A 19,779-nucleotide genomic window follows, 5' to 3' on the forward strand; every position below is an offset into this window, starting at 1 on the left:
CATAATCACCCTAAACACACACAAGTCTGGTACATATACCACCCTCAGCACACATCTCACCACACATACACCAACCTCGTCACATAATCACCCTAAACACACACAAGTCTGGTACATATACCACCCTCAGCACACATCTCACCACACATGCACCAACCTCGCCACATAATCACCCTAAACACACACAAGTCTGGTACATATACCATAGTATCATAGTATCATAGTTTTTAAGGTTGAAGAGAGACTCTAAGTCCATCTAGTTCAACCCGTAGCCTAACATGTTGATCCAGAGGAAGGCAAAAAACCCCCAATGTGGCAAACAAGTTCCAATGGGGAAAAAATTTCCTTCCTGACTCCACATCCGGCAATCAGACTAGTTCCCTGGATCAATACCCTGTCATAAAATCTAATATACATAACTGGTAATATTAAATTTTTCAAGAAAGGCATCCAGGCTCTGCTTAAATGTTAGTAGTGAATCACTCATTACAACATCATGCGGCAGAGAGTTCCATAGTCTCACTGCTCGTACAGTAAAGAATCCTCGTCTGTGATTATGATTAAACCTTCTTTCCTCAAGACGTAGCGGATGCCCCCGTGTTCCAGTTGCAGGCCTAGGTGTAAAAAGATCTTTGGAAAGGTCTCTGTACTGTCCCCTCATATATTTATACATTGTGATTAGATCCCCCCTAAGCCTTCGTTTTTCCAAACTAAATAACCCCAAGTTTAATAACCTGTCTTGGTTTTGCAGCCCACCCATTCCTCTAATAATCTTGGTCGCTCTTCTCTGCACCCTCTCCAGTTCAGCTATGTCCTTCTTATATATCGGTGACCAGAATTGTACACAGTTTTCTAAGTGCGGTCGCACTAGTGACTTGTACAGAGGTAGAACTATATTTTTTTCATGAACACTTATACCTCTTTTAATACAGCCCATTATTTTATTAGCCCTGGCAGCAGTTGCCTGACACTGTCCACTAAAGTGAAGTTTACCATCCACCCATACACCCAAGTCTTTTTCTGTGTCTGTTTTACCCAGTGTTCTACAATTAAGTACATAATCATAAATGTTATTTCCTCTACCCAAGTGCATGATCTTACATTTATCTACATTAAACTTCAATTGCCACTTCTCAGCCCAATCCTCCAATTTACATAAATCTCCCTGTAATATAAAATTATCCTCCTCTGTATTGATTACCCTGCAGAGTTTAGTATCATCTGCAAATATTGAAATTCTACTCCGCATGCCCCCAACAAGGTCATTTATAAATATGTTGAAAAGAAGCGGGCCCAATACTGACCCCTGTGGTACCCCACTATGAACTGAGACCCAGTCCGAGTACGTACCATTAATAACCACCCTTTGTTTCCTATCACTGAGCCAGTTTTTAACCCAGTTACACATATTTTCCCCTATCCCCATTATTCTCATTTTATGTACCAACCTTTTGTGTGGCACCGTATCAAAAGCTTTTGAAAAGTCCATATACACAACATCCACTGCATTTCCCTGGTCCAGGCTTGAACTTACCTCTTCATAGAAGCTGATCAAATTAGTTTGACAGGATCGATCTCTCATAAACCCATGTTGATACTCTGTCATAAGGTTATTTTTCTTGAGATACTCCAGTATAGCATCTCTCAAGAAACCCTCAAGGATTTTACCAACCGTAGAGGTTAAACTTACCGGCCTATAATTTCACGGCTCAGTTTTTGTCCCCTTTTTGAATATTGGCACCACATTTGCTATGTGCCAGTCCTGAGGTACCGACCCTGTTATTAAGGAATCTGAGAAGATTAAAAATAATGGTCTATCTATCACAGAACTCAATTCCTGTAGTACTCTGGGGTGTATGCCATCCGGGCCCGGAGATTTGTCAACCTTAGTGATTTCGAGGCGGCGGCGTACTTCCTGCTGGGTTAAGCAGGTAATCTTCAAGGGTGAATTTATGGCATCACTGGTCATGTCATCTGCCATGGCATTTTCTTGTATAAAAACCGTAGAAAAAAAGTCATTCAGCAGGTTGGCTTTACCCTCATCCCCTTCCACCATTTCACCAAGACTATTTTTAAGGGGGCCAACACTATCGCTTTTCAGTTTTTTACTGTTTATGTAGTTAAAGAATATTTTAGGATTATTTTTACTTTCTCTCGCAATGAGTCTCTCTGTCTCAAACTTAGCTAACTTAATTTGCTTTTTACATATTTTATTTAATTTTCTATAATTATATAATGCCTCATCACTACCTACCCTCTTTAATTCTTTTAAGGCTTTCTGTTTTTCTTTTATTGCTTCCCTTACAGCTCTATTTAGCCATAGGGGTTTCCTCCTATTTCTAGCATGTTTGTTCCCATAGGGTATATTTTCTGCACAAGCCCTATTCAGGATGCTCATAAAAGTCTCCCATTTGCTTTGTGTACTTTTATTACTTAGTACATCATCCCAGTTTATTGCACTAAGATCATCTCTCAACCGTTTAAAATTTGCTTTCCTGAAGTTTAGTGTCCTTGTAGCCCCTCTACTATACATCTTACTAAAGAATACATGAAAACTTATTATTTTGTGATCACTATTCCCCAAGTAACCCCCAACTTGTATATTTGATATGCGGTCTGGCCTATTGGTTACTACAAGGTCTAGTAGTGCTCCCCCTCTTGTGGGGTCCTGTACCATTTGTGAAAGGTAATTATCTTTCATTGTTATCAAAAATCTATTTCCTTTGCTGGAACTGCAAGTTTCTGTTCCCCAATTTATATCAGGATAGTTAAAGTCCCCCATAATAATTACCTCTCCGAGACTCGTTGCTTTATCAATTTGCTTTATGAGGAGATTCTCTACCTCTTCCATAATATTCGGCGTCTTATAACACACCCCTATCAGTCTTTTATTATTCATTCTCCCCCCCCTTATCTCCACCCATAGGGACTCTATATTCTCAATACCCTCACATATGTTGTCACGCAGGATGGGTTTTAAGGATGATTTTACATATAGACACACACCTCCCCCTCGCTTATTTGTACGGTCATTCCTGAATAGGCTATAACCCTGTAAATTAACAGCCCAGTCATAGCTCTCATCCAGCCATGTCTCTGATATCCCCACTATATCATAATTTTCTTCCAACAATATTAATTCTAATTCCTCCACCTTATTTGTGAGGCTTCGGGCATTAGTGTACATGCACGTTATGTATGACTCTGTACCTATATTCCTGCTTACTGTATTGACTGTCCTAACCCTTCCCCCCGTACCACCCCCAATTTCATTACTTGTGCCCTGGTCACTATCTGCACTACATTCCCCTTCTATAAAGTGAATACCCTCGCCCCCCCATTCCTAGTTTAAACACTCCTCCAACCTTCTAGCCATTTTCTGCCCCAGCAGAGCTGCACCCTCCCCATTAAGATGCAGCCCATCCCTAGCATAGAATCTGTAGCCAACTGAAAAGTCGGCCCAATTCTCCAGGAACCCAAAACCCTCTTTCCTACACCAATTCCTGAGCCACCTGTTAACCTCCCTGATCTCTCTTTGCCTCTCTGGTGTGGCTCGTGGCACAGGTAGTATTTCCGAAAATACCACCTTTGAGGTCCATGCTTTAAGCTTACAACCTAATTCCCTGAAATCATCTTTAAGGACCTTCCACCTACCTCTAACTTTGTCATTTGTGCCAATGTGTACAATGACCGCTGGGTCCTCCCCAGCCCCTCCCAGTAATCTGTCAACCCGATCAGCGATGTGCCGAACTCGAGCGCCAGGAAGACAACACACTGTTCGGCGATCCCTGTCTTTGTGACAGATTGCCCTATCTGTCCCCCTAATAATTGAGTCCCCCACTACCAGTACCTGTCTTGCCTGCCCTGCACTCCTATTCCCCCCCTTACTGGAGCAGACACTCCTCTGGCATTCAGAGGTCATGCCTTGCTGCAGCAATGCTACCCCTGTAATGACATTCCCCTCATCTGCCAAGTTTGCAAACCTATTGGGGTGTGTCAGTTCAGGACTAGCCTTCCTAGCACTTTTCCCTTTACCCCCCTTTCTAACTGTCACCCAGCTACCTACCTCACCGTCATGCCGCTCCCTACTACGATCCTCCCCCACATCTGACCCAGCAAGCTGCTGCTCAGTGAGCAGCAGACTCCTTTCCATATTGCTATTGCATCTCAGAGTTGCCAGCTGCTCATTTAGATCCAGTATCTGGGCTTCCAAACGTGCAACTTGCGCACATCTCGAACAACAGTATGCACCCTCGAACGGCTTTTCAAGGACTGCATACATGAGACAAGATGTACACTGGATCGCATTAGCAATAGTGGAGCACATTTTCTAATGGGGATAGCACTAAACAACATATACCACCCTCAGCACACATTTCACCACACATACACCAACCTCGCCACATAATCGCCCTAAAACACACACAAGTCTGGTATTATCCTTCAAAAATAAAAATCTGATTAATAAGCAGTCAAACTACAAGAACAACAAATGTACCATATAGGAAATACGGCAGCTGTCAGTCACATGACCTGTCTATTATGTGTATGTGATAATAAACTGTGGAGGAAAGAAGCGCAATAGGGTCTTACCCAAGTAACAATGGGAGAAATGGAGGGAGATACTACTCACCTATAGGGGTTGTGAAAGTCACAACTCCTATAACAGCATGTGTGTAGATAATCCAGAGTCACAGCAGCGGTCCCTCGGTTTTGGCAGATAACAGAGAGTAATAGGATGAGGGTTTCCAAGCCGCGCCAAATGACGATCACGTTAAGCTGTTAGATTAATGTTGCTTTTTATTTGATGTTTTTTGCTATCTGGTCCTGAAGAAGGAAGGGGTGCCTTCCGAAACGCGTAGACCTGTAATTGGAATAAAAAGCAACATTAATCTAACAGCTTAACGTGATCGTCATTTGGCGCGGCTTGGAAACCCTCATCCTATTACTCTCTGTTATTATGTGTTATTATGTGTATGTGTGAGCTAATATATACTGTCAGGGGGGAGGGCTTTCTGTTGCCAGGGGATTTATCAGTCTGCCAATAGCAACCAATCACATCTCAGCTTCTATTTTGCTACAGTTAATTAATCTGAGCTCTGATTGGTTAATATAGGCAACAAAGGACATTCTCAGTATAACAAAGCTTGTGTGAGGTAATAGGATGTCAGGGTGTGTTCGTGGAAAGGCTGATGTCAGTCACATTACCTCTATGTGAGAGGATATAGAAACTGTCAGTTATAGACTATTTTTACTACAATAATGCCTCATAAGAAAAGGAATTCCTTGGCACGGATATCAGCTGATGTGAAAAGAAAAGCTGCATTACGGGCCAATGAAAAATGTGAAGACCGAGAAACGAGGCTGACACACATGAGAACAGCAGCTGCTTCTTCAAGAGCCAATGAACTTTCTGAGGAGAGGGAAGCGAAGCTTGCAGACATGAAAACAAGAACTGCTTCCTCAAGGGCCAATGAACTTTCTGAGGAGAGGGAAGCAAGGCTTGCAGACATGAAAACAAGAGCTGCTTCCTCAAGAGCCAATGAACTTTCTGAGGAGAGGGAAGCGAGGCTTGCAGACATGAAAACAAGAGCTGCTTCTTCAAGAGCCAATGAACTTTCTGAGGAGAGGGAAGCAAGGCTTGGAGACATGAAAACAAGAGCTGCTTCCTCAAGGGCCAATTAATTTTCTGAGGAGAGGGAAGCGAGGCTTGCAGATAAGAGAAGAAGAGCTGCTTCCTCAAGGGCCAATGAGTCATCTCAGCAGAGAGAAGGCCGACTTGCCACTAAGAGAATTGCTATTTCTTCCACCAGGGCGCAGGAAATGGTTGGAGGTTTGAAACATGCTGCCTTTTGTTTGGCAAGATAAAACTGCCACCTCTCCTGTCACCACCAGATCCCCTAAAGTTCAGCTGGCATTTGCTATGTCCATTAAAAAGGCTCAGGGACAGTCTTTGAAAGTAGTTGGAATCGATTTACAATCTCCATGCTTTTTTCATGGTCGACTTTATGTGGCCTGTTCAAGAGTTGGAACAGCCAAAAATCTGTTCGCCTTTGCACCTGAAGGAAGAACCAAGAATGTCGTTTATCAAAGGAGTAGAAGATTACTTCACATTACTTGGCCAATTTAGTTAAATCTGTGTGGAATATCTGTGGTGTTGAAATATATGTTGTGAAATGCTTCTATTAGCTTAGTTTTTGCCTTTTAATAATTACATTTCTATCTATTTGTTTTATGGTTTTTGTGTGCAGAATACATTTTTGTTAATACATTCTATTTTGTTAAGAGCAGTTATTAACCCGGGCGAAGCCGGGAATTACAGCTAGTCTGAAATAAAAGACAAAAAAACACCCTCTTTCACCACTTTATTAAAATCCCCAAATACACCTCCAGGTCCGATGTAATCCAGACGAGGTCACATGATGCTTTCAGCTCTGCTACATCGGAAGCTGACAGGAGCGGCCGTAGAACACCGCCGCTCACTGTGAGCTCCACAGAGCAACTGAAGTGAGTCGTGCTGTCAGCAGTGATGTAATCAGGTTACCCGCGGCCACCGCTGGATTCTCGGTACAAACTGCTACAATGGATCCGGGTTTTTTACTGCGTCCGTCGCATCAGTTTTACTACAACCTGCAACGGATCCGTTGCATCAGGCACAAACTGGATTGTGCCTGACGGCAAAAACCGGATGTGTGAAAGCACCCTGAGAGACAGTCACATCCCAGCGTCTGACAGAAACATGTAGTGAAAATAGCTACATACCCCAACACTGTCTTTCTTATGTTACATACCCCTATGCTGTCTTTCTTATGGTACAACCCCCACGCTTTCTTTCTTATGGTACATACCCGCACACTTTCTTTCTTATGGTACATACTCCCCCGCTGTCTTTCATATGGTACATACCCCCACACTGTTTTTCTTATGGTACATACCCACACGCTGTCTTTTTTATGGCATATACCCCCCACCCTGTCTTTCTTATGGTACATACCCTCATGCTGTCTTTCTTATGGTACATACCCCCACGCTGTCTTTCTTATGGTACATACCCCCACACTGTCTTTCTTATGGTACATACCCCCACACTGTCTTTCTTATGGTACATACTGCAGTGCTGTCTTTCTTTTTGTACATACCTCCACACAATGTGACATTAAGAGCTACAATCACCACTTTGTCTTTATCTTCATTAACCCCTCTCAGTTCCTCCCTTTCCATGCTGGACCCAGTCTTCAAACTGTGCCCTCACACTGTTCTCTCATTCTACTGTCTAAACTGTCCCCCATACTGTCCCCTTACACTGCCCTCCTATATTTTTTATCCCAAATAAATGTCTATGACTTTCATTAGGGTGCTTACATTTCTGCCATCTTTGCCTCCTCTGCAGTGCTGCACTGATGTCAGCAGTGTGGTCAGTTGGCGTCATCACGCTGCTGCACGTTAATTTGACACCGGAAATATCAGGACTCAGAGCTTTAATTGTACTCAAGTCTTAAAGATTCGAACCTGATGGACAACAGGGTTCCAGCTTTGTATTGGTTCTCCAAACTGGCTGTCAGTTTAACAATTGTTTTATGGAATGGTGGAATTACATTCTCAGGGGCGTCAAAATGTCATGCTCTAATAGACTCCTTAGACCACCACATGAGACAAGATGCTGATCTTGTTTCATGGCAGAAGTAGACTGACTGCACCATTGCTGACTGCACCCTTGTTGACTGTAGCCTTGCTGACTGCACCCTTGGTGACTACCCCCTTGCTGACTGTACCCTTGCTGACTGTGGCAGTGACTGTGGCACTTGCCCCACCATCCAACACCCCCGTTACACCCTTGCCCTCAGATTATACAAACAAATTGTCAGATTCTTATCAGGAATTGCTGATAAATCTTAGAGCAAGATCATGGTTCTTCTACATGGTGGATGTCACCCTCATCTGGTCTCATCAGATTCTCCTGTTCTCTAATGTGGGGATGGATTCATGTATTTTACAGCATTTATCACAGTTACACACTTGATGGCTTTTTTTGCCGACATAACCTATAGATTACCATGTACAATACAAACATTGTACATTGTGTCATGTGCAGCTTTAATCGTCACAAGATGAATAAAGTGAAAATGTTTTCTTCTTTCCTCAGCTCTCCTGGTGAGGTTTCTAACAAAACGATTCATTTGGGAATATGACCCGACCTTAGGTAAGATTCTTCCTAATATCATGTGCAGAATTAGTGATCGCAGGCTGTAGACCTGTGTATGATGTAGAATATACACTGCTCCAGCTCATCCAGGCTCGGGGTGAACGCTGCACTTATAGTGTGTCTGTCACCAACCCTGCTCCAGAATCAACCACTTACACAATCTATACTATTAGGAGGCTTAATTTCTTCTCAACCCCATCAGACAAAAAAACAATTGTCAGGATCACAACAATACAGTCACCGAAGGGATGTGTAAGAGGGAAATGTATTGCAGTATGTATACAGAAATATTGCCCCTCCTGAAGCCCCCTAGTGTCTTCACCTAGCACAAAACCCAATTAATACTAAAATTTCCAGATATCATCCTGAAAATAAAGGCATAATATCAACGCAGACTCTGAGCTCCATGAAAAATTCATGCCGGACAGAATGTAGAATATCACGATAGCGTAAACTCAGGATCCTGAGCTGGGACCAACGCCCCCCTACACCCTATATAGGTGCCCTGTACATATACACACAGAGCCTCTTACTGATTATATACTGAACGCTTCACACACACACAAACACACACACACAAACACACACACGCACACACACACACACACATACATATATATATATATATATACACACAGTATATGCGTATGTGTGTGTGTGTGTGTGTGTATATATATATATATAACATGTTGAGCTCCTCACCTATATATACTGATTACATACTGAGCTCCTCACATATACAGTGGGGGAAAAAAAGTATTTTGTCAGCCACCAATTGTGCCTCAAACAGTCACACATCACACTCCACTATGGTTAAGAGCTGTCGAAGGACACCAGAAACAAATTTGCACCAAGACTGAATTTGCAATAGGCAAGCAGCTTGGTGTGATGAAATCAACTGTGGGGGTAATAATAAGAAAATGGAAGACATACAAGTCCACTGATAATCTCCCTCGATCTGGGACTCCATGCAAGATCTCACCTCGTGGGGTCAAAATGATCACAAGAACGATGACCAGAATTCCCAGAACCACAAGGGGGAACTAGTGAATGACCTGCATAGAGCTGGGACCACCGTAACAAAGGCTACCCTCAGTAACACACTCCGCTGCCAGGGACTCAGATCCTGCAGTGCCAGACGTGTCCCCTGCTTAAGCCAGTACATGTCCAGGCCCTTCTGAAGTTTGCTAGAGAGCATTTGGATTATTCAGAAGAGTATTTGGAGAATGTCATATCGTCTGATGAAGCTGATGTTGAACTGTTTGGTAGAAACACAACTCGTTGTGTTTGGAGGAGACAGAATGCTGAGTTGCAGCCAAAGAACACCATAACTACTGTGAAGCATGAGGGTGGCAACATCATCCTTTGGGGATGTTTGTAGGCAAAGGGACCAGGACAACTGATCCGTGTACATAAAAAAATGAATGGGGCCATGTATCGTGAGATTTTGAGTGCAAACCTCCTTCCATGAGCAAGGGCATTAAAGATGAAACGTGGCTGGGTCTTTCAGCATGATAATGATCCCACGCACACCACCAGGGCAACGAAGGAGTGGCTTCATAAGAAGCATATGAAGGTCCTGGAGTGGCCTAGCTAGTCTCCAGATCTCAACCCCATAGAAAACCTTTGAAGGGAGTTGAAAGTGTGTGTTGGCCAGCGACAGGCCCAAAACATCACTCCTCTAGAGAAGATCTGCATGTAGGAATGGGCAAACATACCACCAACAGTGTGTGCCAACCTTGTGAAGACTTACAAAAAGCGTTTCACCTCTCATTTGCATTAAATGATATAGAACAAAATATTGAGATGAACTTTTGTTATTGAACAAATACTTATTTTCCACCATAATTTCCCCAAAAAAAAATCTTCCAAATCAGACGCGGTGATTTTCTGGATTTGTTTTCTCATTTTGTCTCTCATAGTTGTGGTCACCTATTATGTCAATTACAGGCAAATCTCATCTTTATAAGGGGGAGAACTTGCACAATTGGATATATGTATATATATATATATATATATATATATATATATATATATATATATATATATATATATACATACACAGAATATATATGTGTGAGGAGCTCAGTATGTAATCAGTATTTACAGTGAGGAAAAAGAGTATTTGGTTATATATATATATATATGTTACAAGCAAGGTATGAAAATCTAGCATTCTATAGAATACCTGGGCAATTTATACAATCCCTGTCATTTTCAGGCAGGGTATGAAATATCTGCGTTGTTCTATACTTTTCCTAGGCATTACATAAGATGTCTAGGTATTATAAAGAATGAAAAGAACTGCTCAGGCAAAGTGTCATATAATGCCCAGATTGGAAAAGTTAACCATTACACCACCCTACAGCGTGAATTGAGATCAGAAGATACCATAGGCTTCACCACAACACCTTTTTTTACATTTTTTTGTTTCTTCTGACATGGCTCACAAAGCTGAAGATAAAGTTCAACATCATGACTGGTAATGTTCTTGTATTTGGGTACAAGATCTTTCTACATTCTGTCCCGTCCTCCATGGCCAATGGCCAAATGAGTGTCATGAATTATATCAAATAGTTCTGAATCTCTGAGGTAAAACTGGATAGCACTGATGCCTTTTTTAACAGGATAAATTAACTTACTTTTGGTTTCTACTATCATAACATCGTAGCGTTTCAGCAGCCAATAGTCCCGTGGTGCCTTCTTAGTAGTCATTTTAGCCTTTGTCACATCATTCACTAGCTTTTTGTACGTGGATTCAGTCAGGAAAACACAATTTTTAGCAGCATTGGCTCGCATGTCAGTCAGTTCTTTGTCGAACCATTGTCGCATGTGAGAATATCGGGATTCGTGTTCGTATGTTGCTCTCTCTTGTTCCATCTTACACCTTCACACAACACAATATGGGACAGCTTCTGAAGCAGCAGTTCACCCAAAACAGTAAAATGGAAGACTGCTGCTACGACACAGCAATTTACCCAAAACAGTAAATGGAAGTCGGCTTCTGCGGCACAGCAATTTAATTGAATGAAATAATAAAAAAAAAAAATGACGTGGGCTTCACCCAATTTTTGTGTCCAGCCAGGTATAACTAGGTAGCTGGGGACTGGAATCCGAAGTGCAGGTGGGCCCAAGCTGCAAGTTGGGCCTCCCGCTGCAAATTGCAGTCCACAGCCACCCCAGAAAATAGTGCAATCATAGAAGTGCTATCTTCTGGTGCTGTATCCAACTCTCCTGCGGCCCAGGTGCCGGGTAGCACGCTGGGTTATAAGGAGTTAATATCAGCTTTGTTTTACCAGCTGGTATTAAGCCCGAGCTTCTTAATGTTAGGCCAAGTTTGACCTGGCCATTAAGAATCTCCAGTAAAGGGTTAAAAAAGACAACACACAGAGAAAAAATACTTTATTAGAAATAAATACACAGACACACTTAGGGTCTCCATCTTTATTACTCCCTCTCACCCCTCCACGATCCTGGTCTTCTGTCTTCTTCAACCGATGGAGCTCTACTATAACAGAAAGCACGGGGGAGCGGAAGAACTACTTTCTTTTAATCATAAAGGTTTTTATTGAGTTTCAGAAAAATACACACTTCTCATACAACAACATCAAGAACAGGAGCAGTGAGTAGCAAGAGGTGGAATAGCCTCGAGCCATTATCAGAATATCAATCTGGGACATTAAATACCCCTTACAACAACAACTTGAACATAGGAGCAGGGAGGGAGGGGGGAAAGAGAGGGGGTGGGGGAAGCAGCTCTACAAGACATTCTTAGGCATAATCAATTTATTTATGGTGTAGGTGTCTGTATCTGGGGGAGGGCCGTTGCATAAAGGGAAGTGGCCCACGGGTGCCATTGTTTAAGTCTCACCGTTCTCTTCTCTAGGTTGGGGGCCAAGTTGGTTTCGTATAGCCAGTGTAGGTTGATCCTCTCAATTAGATCTCTTTTTGTAGGGGGGCTCACCGACCTCCACTTGTATGCCACACAGTACCTACCAGCTATGAGAATGTGAGAAATGATGTTTTTTAAAAGATCCGGGATCCCATCTAAGCCAATGTGTAGCACCGCTAAGGTTGGGTTTGGAGAAAGGCGGAGACTAGTAACCTCATGGATTAGATTGAACACCTCCTGCCAGAAGTTAGATAACTTAGGGCAAAACCACCACATATGACATAAGGTGCCCCTGTGGTTGCAGCCCCTCCAGCACAGTGGTGACACATGTGGGGGAAAAGAAGCCAGTTTAGTAGGGGAGTTGTACCACCTCAGATGAACCTTTTTTAATTGCTCTATATGATTGAGACAAGAAGAGAACTTGTGGATCCATTTTGAGGCCGCGAACCATTCTTGCGACGGAAGCGGAGAAGCTAGATCTTTTTCCCATTTGAGCATATACGGCAATTGTTTGTCCGGTTGTGGGGAGTTTAGCATATTATGGATATATAAAAGGCCTTTGATTTTGCTATTTTGAAAGAATTTTTTAATTGAGGCGTGGTCGGCTGTCGTGGGAGCCGGGAGATGAGGAGCGGACTGAAGAAAGTGACGTATTTGAAAAAACTGGAATAGACTGTGTCGGGGAAGGTTAAATTTATCACACATTTCTGAGTACGGGAGTAGGACGCCTTCTCTATAGAGATCTCCTAGGGTGATTGGACCTCCACGTGTCCAGGCGGCGAGATTCAAGTTCGGAATGAAGGCTTCTAGCGATCTAAGGGGAATGCTGGGACCTAAAGCATGTGACACTGGCTTGCTCCACAAGGACCAAGCTTTCTTTAGAGCTGCTGTGGTGGGTAGAAGATCGCCGGGGGGCGAAGGGGTTAGGAGCAGGGAGTCTATGAATTGTTTAGGGGAGTGGACCTGTGCCCAGGTGTACTCAATCTGTAACCATCTTAAGTCTGAATCATTCCTCCACCAATCTCGAGCCGGTTCCAGGATAGCGGCTCTGTGGTATGTTAGAATATTAGGAATACCCATTCCTCCACCACTTAACGGGGCATGCATGCATCTCAGGGCTATTCTAGGTTTTTTCCCAGCCCATATAAATTTACTCATTAGCGAATGAATTTTGGTGAGATACCGTTGCGGAATTGTTAGGGGCAGGCACCGAAGTAAGTAGATAATTTTTGGGAGGCAGATCATTTTAAAGGTCTGCATTCTCGCCACCCAAGAGAGCGGGAGAAGAGAAAGGCGAGTAAGTTCTCTATCCAGTGAGGTGTGCAGGGTAAGCAGATTTTTCCGGATCACGGAGTGTAGCGGGGCCAGTATAATACCCAGGTAGGGGATACCCTCGTCTTCCCATTTGAAAGGGTAAAGATTAGAAAGAGTGGCTCTAGTTGAGGCGGGCAGGAAGAGCGGAAAAATTAAGGACTTGGTAATATTAAGCTTGTAATACGAGACTTGAGCGAAGGAGGACAGGATCTCCATTACGTGTTTTAGGGACACCTCTACATTAGTGCAGGATAAAATCACATCATCCGCATATAGACTGATCACATGGTTTGTACTCCCCACTCGAATCCCCGAGATCCGAGGGCATTCACGGATAGTCTGCGCCAGAGGCTCTATAGCAAGGGCATAGATGATAGGGGAGAGCGGACACCCCTGGCGTGTCCCATTGGATAATTCAAAACTCCGAGATATAAATCCGGATGCCAGAACTTTGGCGTTAGGGTTAGAGTATAGTGCCATTATGGCGGTAAGTATGGGGCCTTCAAATCCAAACTTGGCCAATACAGATTTCAGATATCCCCAGTGCACCCTGTCAAACGCCTTCTCTGCGTCCAAGGACAGGAATACACTGGGGATTTTCCTCCCCTCAGCCACCGCAATCAGATCCAGCATACGTCTCGTCCCATCTTTTGCCTGCCTCCCCGCCACAAACTCCACTTGATCCGGGGAAATCAGTGATGGAAGGACTTTATGTATTCTAGCTGAGATTATTTTGGCGTACAATTTTAAGTCGCAGTTTAGGAGGGATATTGGCCTAAAGTTTCCTGGTGAGATAGGGGGTTTTCCTGGCTTTGGCAGGGTAGTTATAATGGCCTCTAGATTATTTGGTGAAATATCTGCTGTGGCTCGCCAAGAGGAGAAAAGTCTCAGGAGGAAAGGAGACAGGGTTTCAGTGAATTGCCTATAATAGGAGTTAGTGAGGCCGTCTGGGCCTGGAGCTGAATTTCTTTTGGCTGTGATCACCGCCTGGCGAACCTCTTCCAGGGAGAGAGGGGAATTTAGTTGCTCTAGCTGTACTGTAGATAACCGAGGAAGATTAATATTGTTTAAGAAGGAATTAATTGCCGATTGGGTAGGCTTTGGGGCAGTGGGGTCATTTTTAAGGTTGTAGAGAGATTGATAAAAATCAGCGAATGCATTGGCTATTTCCGTTGGGTTGCGTATTGTGGCATTAGAACCCGTCACGAGGTATTCAATTTTATTTTGCATTTCTCGTTTTTTAACCCTCCTGGCTAGTAAGGCACCCGCCCTGTCACCCATCATATAGTACCGCTGTTTGAGGGATCTTAAATTTTTCTCATAGTCTACCATCAGCAATTGGCGGAGCTGTGTTCTTAATTTCCTGAGTTCGTCAGATGTTGACATGTTTGGGGCAGATTTATTGTGGGTTTCTAAAAGCGCTATGTGGGACAGTAGAGCTTTGGAAGTTGCCTGACGCCTCCTTTTCTCCCTAGTGGCAATTTTGATGAATGACCCCCTAATAAAGGCCTTGTGTGCAGACCATAGCGTTTCCTCTGTCACCTCCTTGTTGTCATTAAATTTAAAAAACTCTGCGAGGTCGGCTTGCAACTCCTCAGAGATTTGTCTACAGGTAAGGAGGGAGTCATTCATGCACCACCGGGTAAAAACAGGCGCGCGGTTTTGCTCCTGGACTGTCAGGTATATGGGGGCATGGTCCGACCAAGCTATAAGTCCAATTTTTGAATCTGAGCAATCCAAAATAAGTGAGCTTTCAACCAGAAGGTAGTCCAATCTGCTGTATGAGGTGAACCGAGGTGAGAAGAATGTGTAGTCCCTCTCATTTGCATGTTGGTATCTCCATATATCATGGAGATGCCTTTCTGAAATTATTGTGCTCATTTCCTTCCTCTTTGCAGCAGTATTGGAGCAATCCAGAGTGCTGGACATTAACATGTTAAAATCCCCGCAGATTATTTGCTTACCCTCTGAAACGGATGAAAGCTTGGAAAGAAACCTCCGCAAAAAGCTGATCTGACCAGAGTTGGGGGCGTAAACGGTTGCAATAGTATACTTAGATCCATTTATGGAGCAATTAATAATGGCGTATCTACCTTCAGGGTCTAAATGTTGTGAATGTAGTGTGAACGCAACAGTATTTTTTAACAAATGAATACTCCAGCCTTTTTTTTTTTCCCACAAGCCAGCAGTATGAAAGGAAATTTAGCATTATTTAACCTGTGCGAGTCCCCCTGGAGGAGATGAGACTCTTGACCACAAATCACGTCACATTTGGATTTAACCACTTCCCGCCAAAACATGGATCTCTTGGCTGGCGAGTTCAGGCCCCTAACATTTATAGACATACAGTTCAGTACCATTGTACATGAAAAAAAGTCTCTTGCCTAGAGCTGCGGGGGGGGGAGAAAGGAAGGTTAGGCAGGAAAGAGATAACACTGACAACATTAACATCACTAACATTACTGATGTAGGGAGCATCAGTCCACATAGAAAAAAGCCTAAAAAGGGGGCCTGCGGTATGGTGGAAATGTACCGCCATGGGGGTTCAGGGTCCTGGTTGAACAGAACCAGCGGACCTTAAAAGTAGCAACTAAGTCTCAGCCGCGACTCAGACATATCACATAACTCACGCGACGGAACAATCTTCATTCACTTTATCCCTTTGGGATGATCCTGTGGCTCTTGGAGATCTGGCCGGGAGATTTGCCATGTTCCATGAGGATAGGAGCTTTGCCAACTGTTGTGGGGAATGGCAGACGTGGGTGTTTCCTGCACGGAAAATCAGGATCTTTACAGGGAAACCCCATCTATAGGATATAGCTTCATCCCTGAGAATTTTGGTATAAGGGGCAAATTCCCTCCTTTTTCCCAGGGTTCCTGCAGACAGATCCGGAAAAATGGACAGGTGCTGGAATTGCTCAGACAGAGGCGGCCTCTTTCTCAGGCCTTGCAGCAGGGCTTCTTTGGTCTTGTAAAAGTGCAGGCGAGCCAAAGTGTCCCGGGGGACATCAGCACTGAGGGATTTAGGTTTAGGGACTCTGTATTCTGTCCACCAGGAAATCAGTTGCAGACAGGTCTGGGAGCAGCTCCTGCAGCAAGGAGCCTAGAAAGCTCTGCAGCCCCTTGTCTGGTATGGCCTCTGGAATTCCTCTGATTCTTATGTTGTTTCGGCGGGACCTGTCCTCTAAATCCAAGACCTTGGTATGGAGCTTTTGCACTTGTTCCTCCAGTGCTGCATTGGCATCAATGAGGCTATTGTGTGACTTTGTCAGCTCCTGCATTTTAGTTTCAATGTGTGCTGTGCTACTGCCTATGGCAGTGATATCTCCCCTCAGCCCAGCCACCAATCCTGCTGCAGTGATGAGCGGAGGGCACTGAGCAGTTTCTGCATTGTACCTTTGGTAAGCGGTATATCTGCAGCGTCTGTGTCCAAGTCTGGGCCTGCTGTGGATCCCCTCCTGGATGAGCGTGAGGAAGCTGTGGAGGAGGATGCCGCTGCCATTTTCCCTCGTCCCGTGCTGGAGAAGAAGTCTGTAACTTTCGCCGGGGACGGCTTCTTCTGGGACTTTCCCCTTGGCATGCCACGTTCCTGGGTACCTCCGCAGCACTTTCCCCCCGTGTGCAGAGAGATTGGTGCCACTGGTGAGCCGCAGTGAGCCGGTTAGGAGTCGAGGTGGCTGGAGCTCAGCAGCTAGGTGACCGGTGCCATTAGCAAGCAGGCCACGCCCTCCGGAAGAACTACTTTCTGAGCATGCTCAGCACTGAAAACATGATCCTGCCTATTAAAATGCGGTGACTTCCAGTTGAGCAGGATCTGGCTCATTGAAATGCATTGCAGCTAGCGCTGCAATATGATGGATCCAGTGAGATGCAGTATTTTGTCTGAGCTTAAAAATGCTACAAGTAGCGTTTTTGAAACCAGATAAAATACCGCAAAACAACGGATTTAGTTTGTGCCGCACGCAACCGCATGTGACCTCATCTTGCCACGATTCCATTGCAAATGAATTGAACTGACAACGCATTTGTAAAGGATCTGGTTTTGCGGCAAAAAATCCATTTGTGCCGCAGTTAAAAACCCATAGTGTGAAAGTAGCCTTAGTTAGTACTGCCTGCTGTCACTTTGCTAGTGAAGAAGGTAAAAAGGTCTTGGCAGTTTTCATTGCCTGCTCAAAATTACGCAGTCAATCACCTTTGTATGGATTGTTAGTGATAAAAAGAAGGGATTGTTAGTGATAAAAAGAAAAAAGTGCTAGCAGAATTTGCTTAAAGAGTATATGGAAAAGCAAAACTTGGTCGAAATCCATAAAAAAGAAAAGATGTTAAAACAGCAGTGTGGACAGAGGTCTACGCGTCTTGAGCAGAAAACCGTTCTTAATCCTGACATATCTCTACATGTTAGAAGGCATTAAATATAAAATGCTTAATTAGACAAATACACAAAAGGTGAGAACTCTCACAACCAACATTAACCATGACACCGACAGGGAACATAGGTGACATGAACAAACACTAGTTGGATTCATTGCCTAAAAATTATTTCCATATAAAATAAAAACCTCTTTTAAAAAAGTGTATATAGACATAAATGCATTTATCTGTGCACAACATATGTCTGCATTAGATACAGTCATATTTAAAGGTTTGGGCACCCCTCTTAATGTTAACCTTTTTTCTTTATAACAATTTGGGTTTTTGCAAAAGCTATTTCAGTTTCATATATCTAATAACTGATGGACTGAGTAATATTTCTGGATTGAAATGAGGTTTATTGTACTAACAGAAAATGTGCAATCTGCATTTAAACAAAATTTGACCGGTGCAAACGTCTGGGCACCTCAACATAAAAGTGACATTAATATTTTGTAGATCCTCCTTTTGCAAAAAAAAACGCCTCTAGTCGCTTCCTGTAGCTGTAAGGCTATGTGCCCACGCTACAGGATTTATCGCGGATTTGACGCGGATTTTGACGCGGATTTAGCGCGGATTTGCTGAAAATCTGCAGCACAGCTACTCCCCAGCCATTTCAATGGCATTTTGGAAATGCTGTGCCCATGCTGCGGATTTTTCCGCTGCGGATTTTGCCGCGGATTTTGATGCGGAACAAACTGCAGCATGTCAATTGTTTGGTGCGGATTTGGTGCGGATTTTCTGTTTTGAATGGGGAAAAAAAAAAAAATAAAATCCGCATCAAAATCCGCGGCAAATCCGCGGTAAATCCGCGGTAAATCCGCGGCAAATCCGCGGGTGCGGATTTGCCGCGAAAGTTGCGGATTTTCAGGCAAAAAAATCCGCAGGGACCTTTTACTGTGGACACATAGCCTTAATGAGTTCCTGGATCCTGGATGAAGGTAGATTTGACCATTCCTGTTTACAAAACAATTCCAGTTCAGTTAAGTTTAATGGTCGCCGAGCATGGACAGCACGCATCAAATCATCCCACAGATTTTCAATGATAGTCAGGTCTGGGGACTGGAATGACCATTCCAGAACATTGTAATTGCTCCTCTGCATGAATGCCTGAGTAGATTTGGAGCGGTGTTTTGGATCATTGTCTTGCTGAAATATCCATCCCCTGCGTGACTTCAACTTCGTCACTGATTCTTGCACATTATTGTCAAGAATCTGCTGATACTGAGTTGAATCTATGTGACCCTCAACTTTAACAAGATTCCCGGTGCCGGCATTGGCCACACAGCCCCAAAGCATGATGGAACCTCCACTAAATTTTACTGTAGGTAGCAAGTGCTTTTCTTGGAATGCCGTGTTATTTTGGCTCCATGCATAACGCCTTTTTGTATGACAAAACAACTCAATCTTTGTTTCATCAGTCCACAGGACCTTCTTCCAAAATGTCACTGGCTTGTTCAAATGTGCTTTTGCATATCTCAAGCGACTCTGTTTGTGGCTTGCTTGCAGAAACAGCTTCTTTCGCATCACTCTCCCATACAGCTTCTCCTTGTGCAACGTGCGCTGTATTGTTGACTTATGCACATTGACAACATCTGCAACAAGATGAAGCTGCAGATCTTGGAGGTGGTCTGTGGATTGTCCTTGACTGTTCTCACTAGAGATGAGCAAAGCGGCCGTGGTTCGGCTCGAGTTCGGTTCGCCGAACGGAGGTCCCGTTCGAGTTCGGTTCGTCGAACGTTCGACGAACCGAACTCGAACTGCATAGGAAACAATGGCAGGCAATCACAAACACATAAAAACACCTAGAAAACACCCTCAAAGGTGTCCAAAAGGTGACAAACAACTCACAACACAACACAAACACAAGGGAAAGTGACAAGGACATATACTCATGCGAAAACAAAAGAGCTGGACAAGGAAAAAGAGGAGGAGACACAGATATATGAGTATATGCAAG

At 43.7% G+C, this 19,779-nt stretch overlaps 1 protein-coding gene across 2 annotated transcripts in view; it reads left to right on the forward strand.

Annotated features, from left to right (window-relative positions):
* RERG (RAS like estrogen regulated growth inhibitor) overlaps positions 1-19,779 on the forward strand; it is a 198,647-nt gene that overhangs the window by 69,513 nt on the left and 109,355 nt on the right. The window contains exon 3 of one of the 2 annotated variants that reach the window (XM_075341923.1): positions 8,144-8,200. The exons of the other annotated variant lie outside the window; for it this stretch is intronic. Coding sequence (XP_075198038.1) covers positions 8,144-8,200 — 57 coding nt within the window. The remainder of the gene's footprint in view (positions 1-8,143; positions 8,201-19,779) is intronic. 2 annotated transcript variants of the gene reach the window in all.

This window comes from Anomaloglossus baeobatrachus, chromosome 4 (genome assembly GCF_048569485.1).
Source record: "Anomaloglossus baeobatrachus isolate aAnoBae1 chromosome 4, aAnoBae1.hap1, whole genome shotgun sequence".
Lineage (NCBI taxonomy): Eukaryota > Metazoa > Chordata > Amphibia > Anura > Aromobatidae > Anomaloglossus > Anomaloglossus baeobatrachus.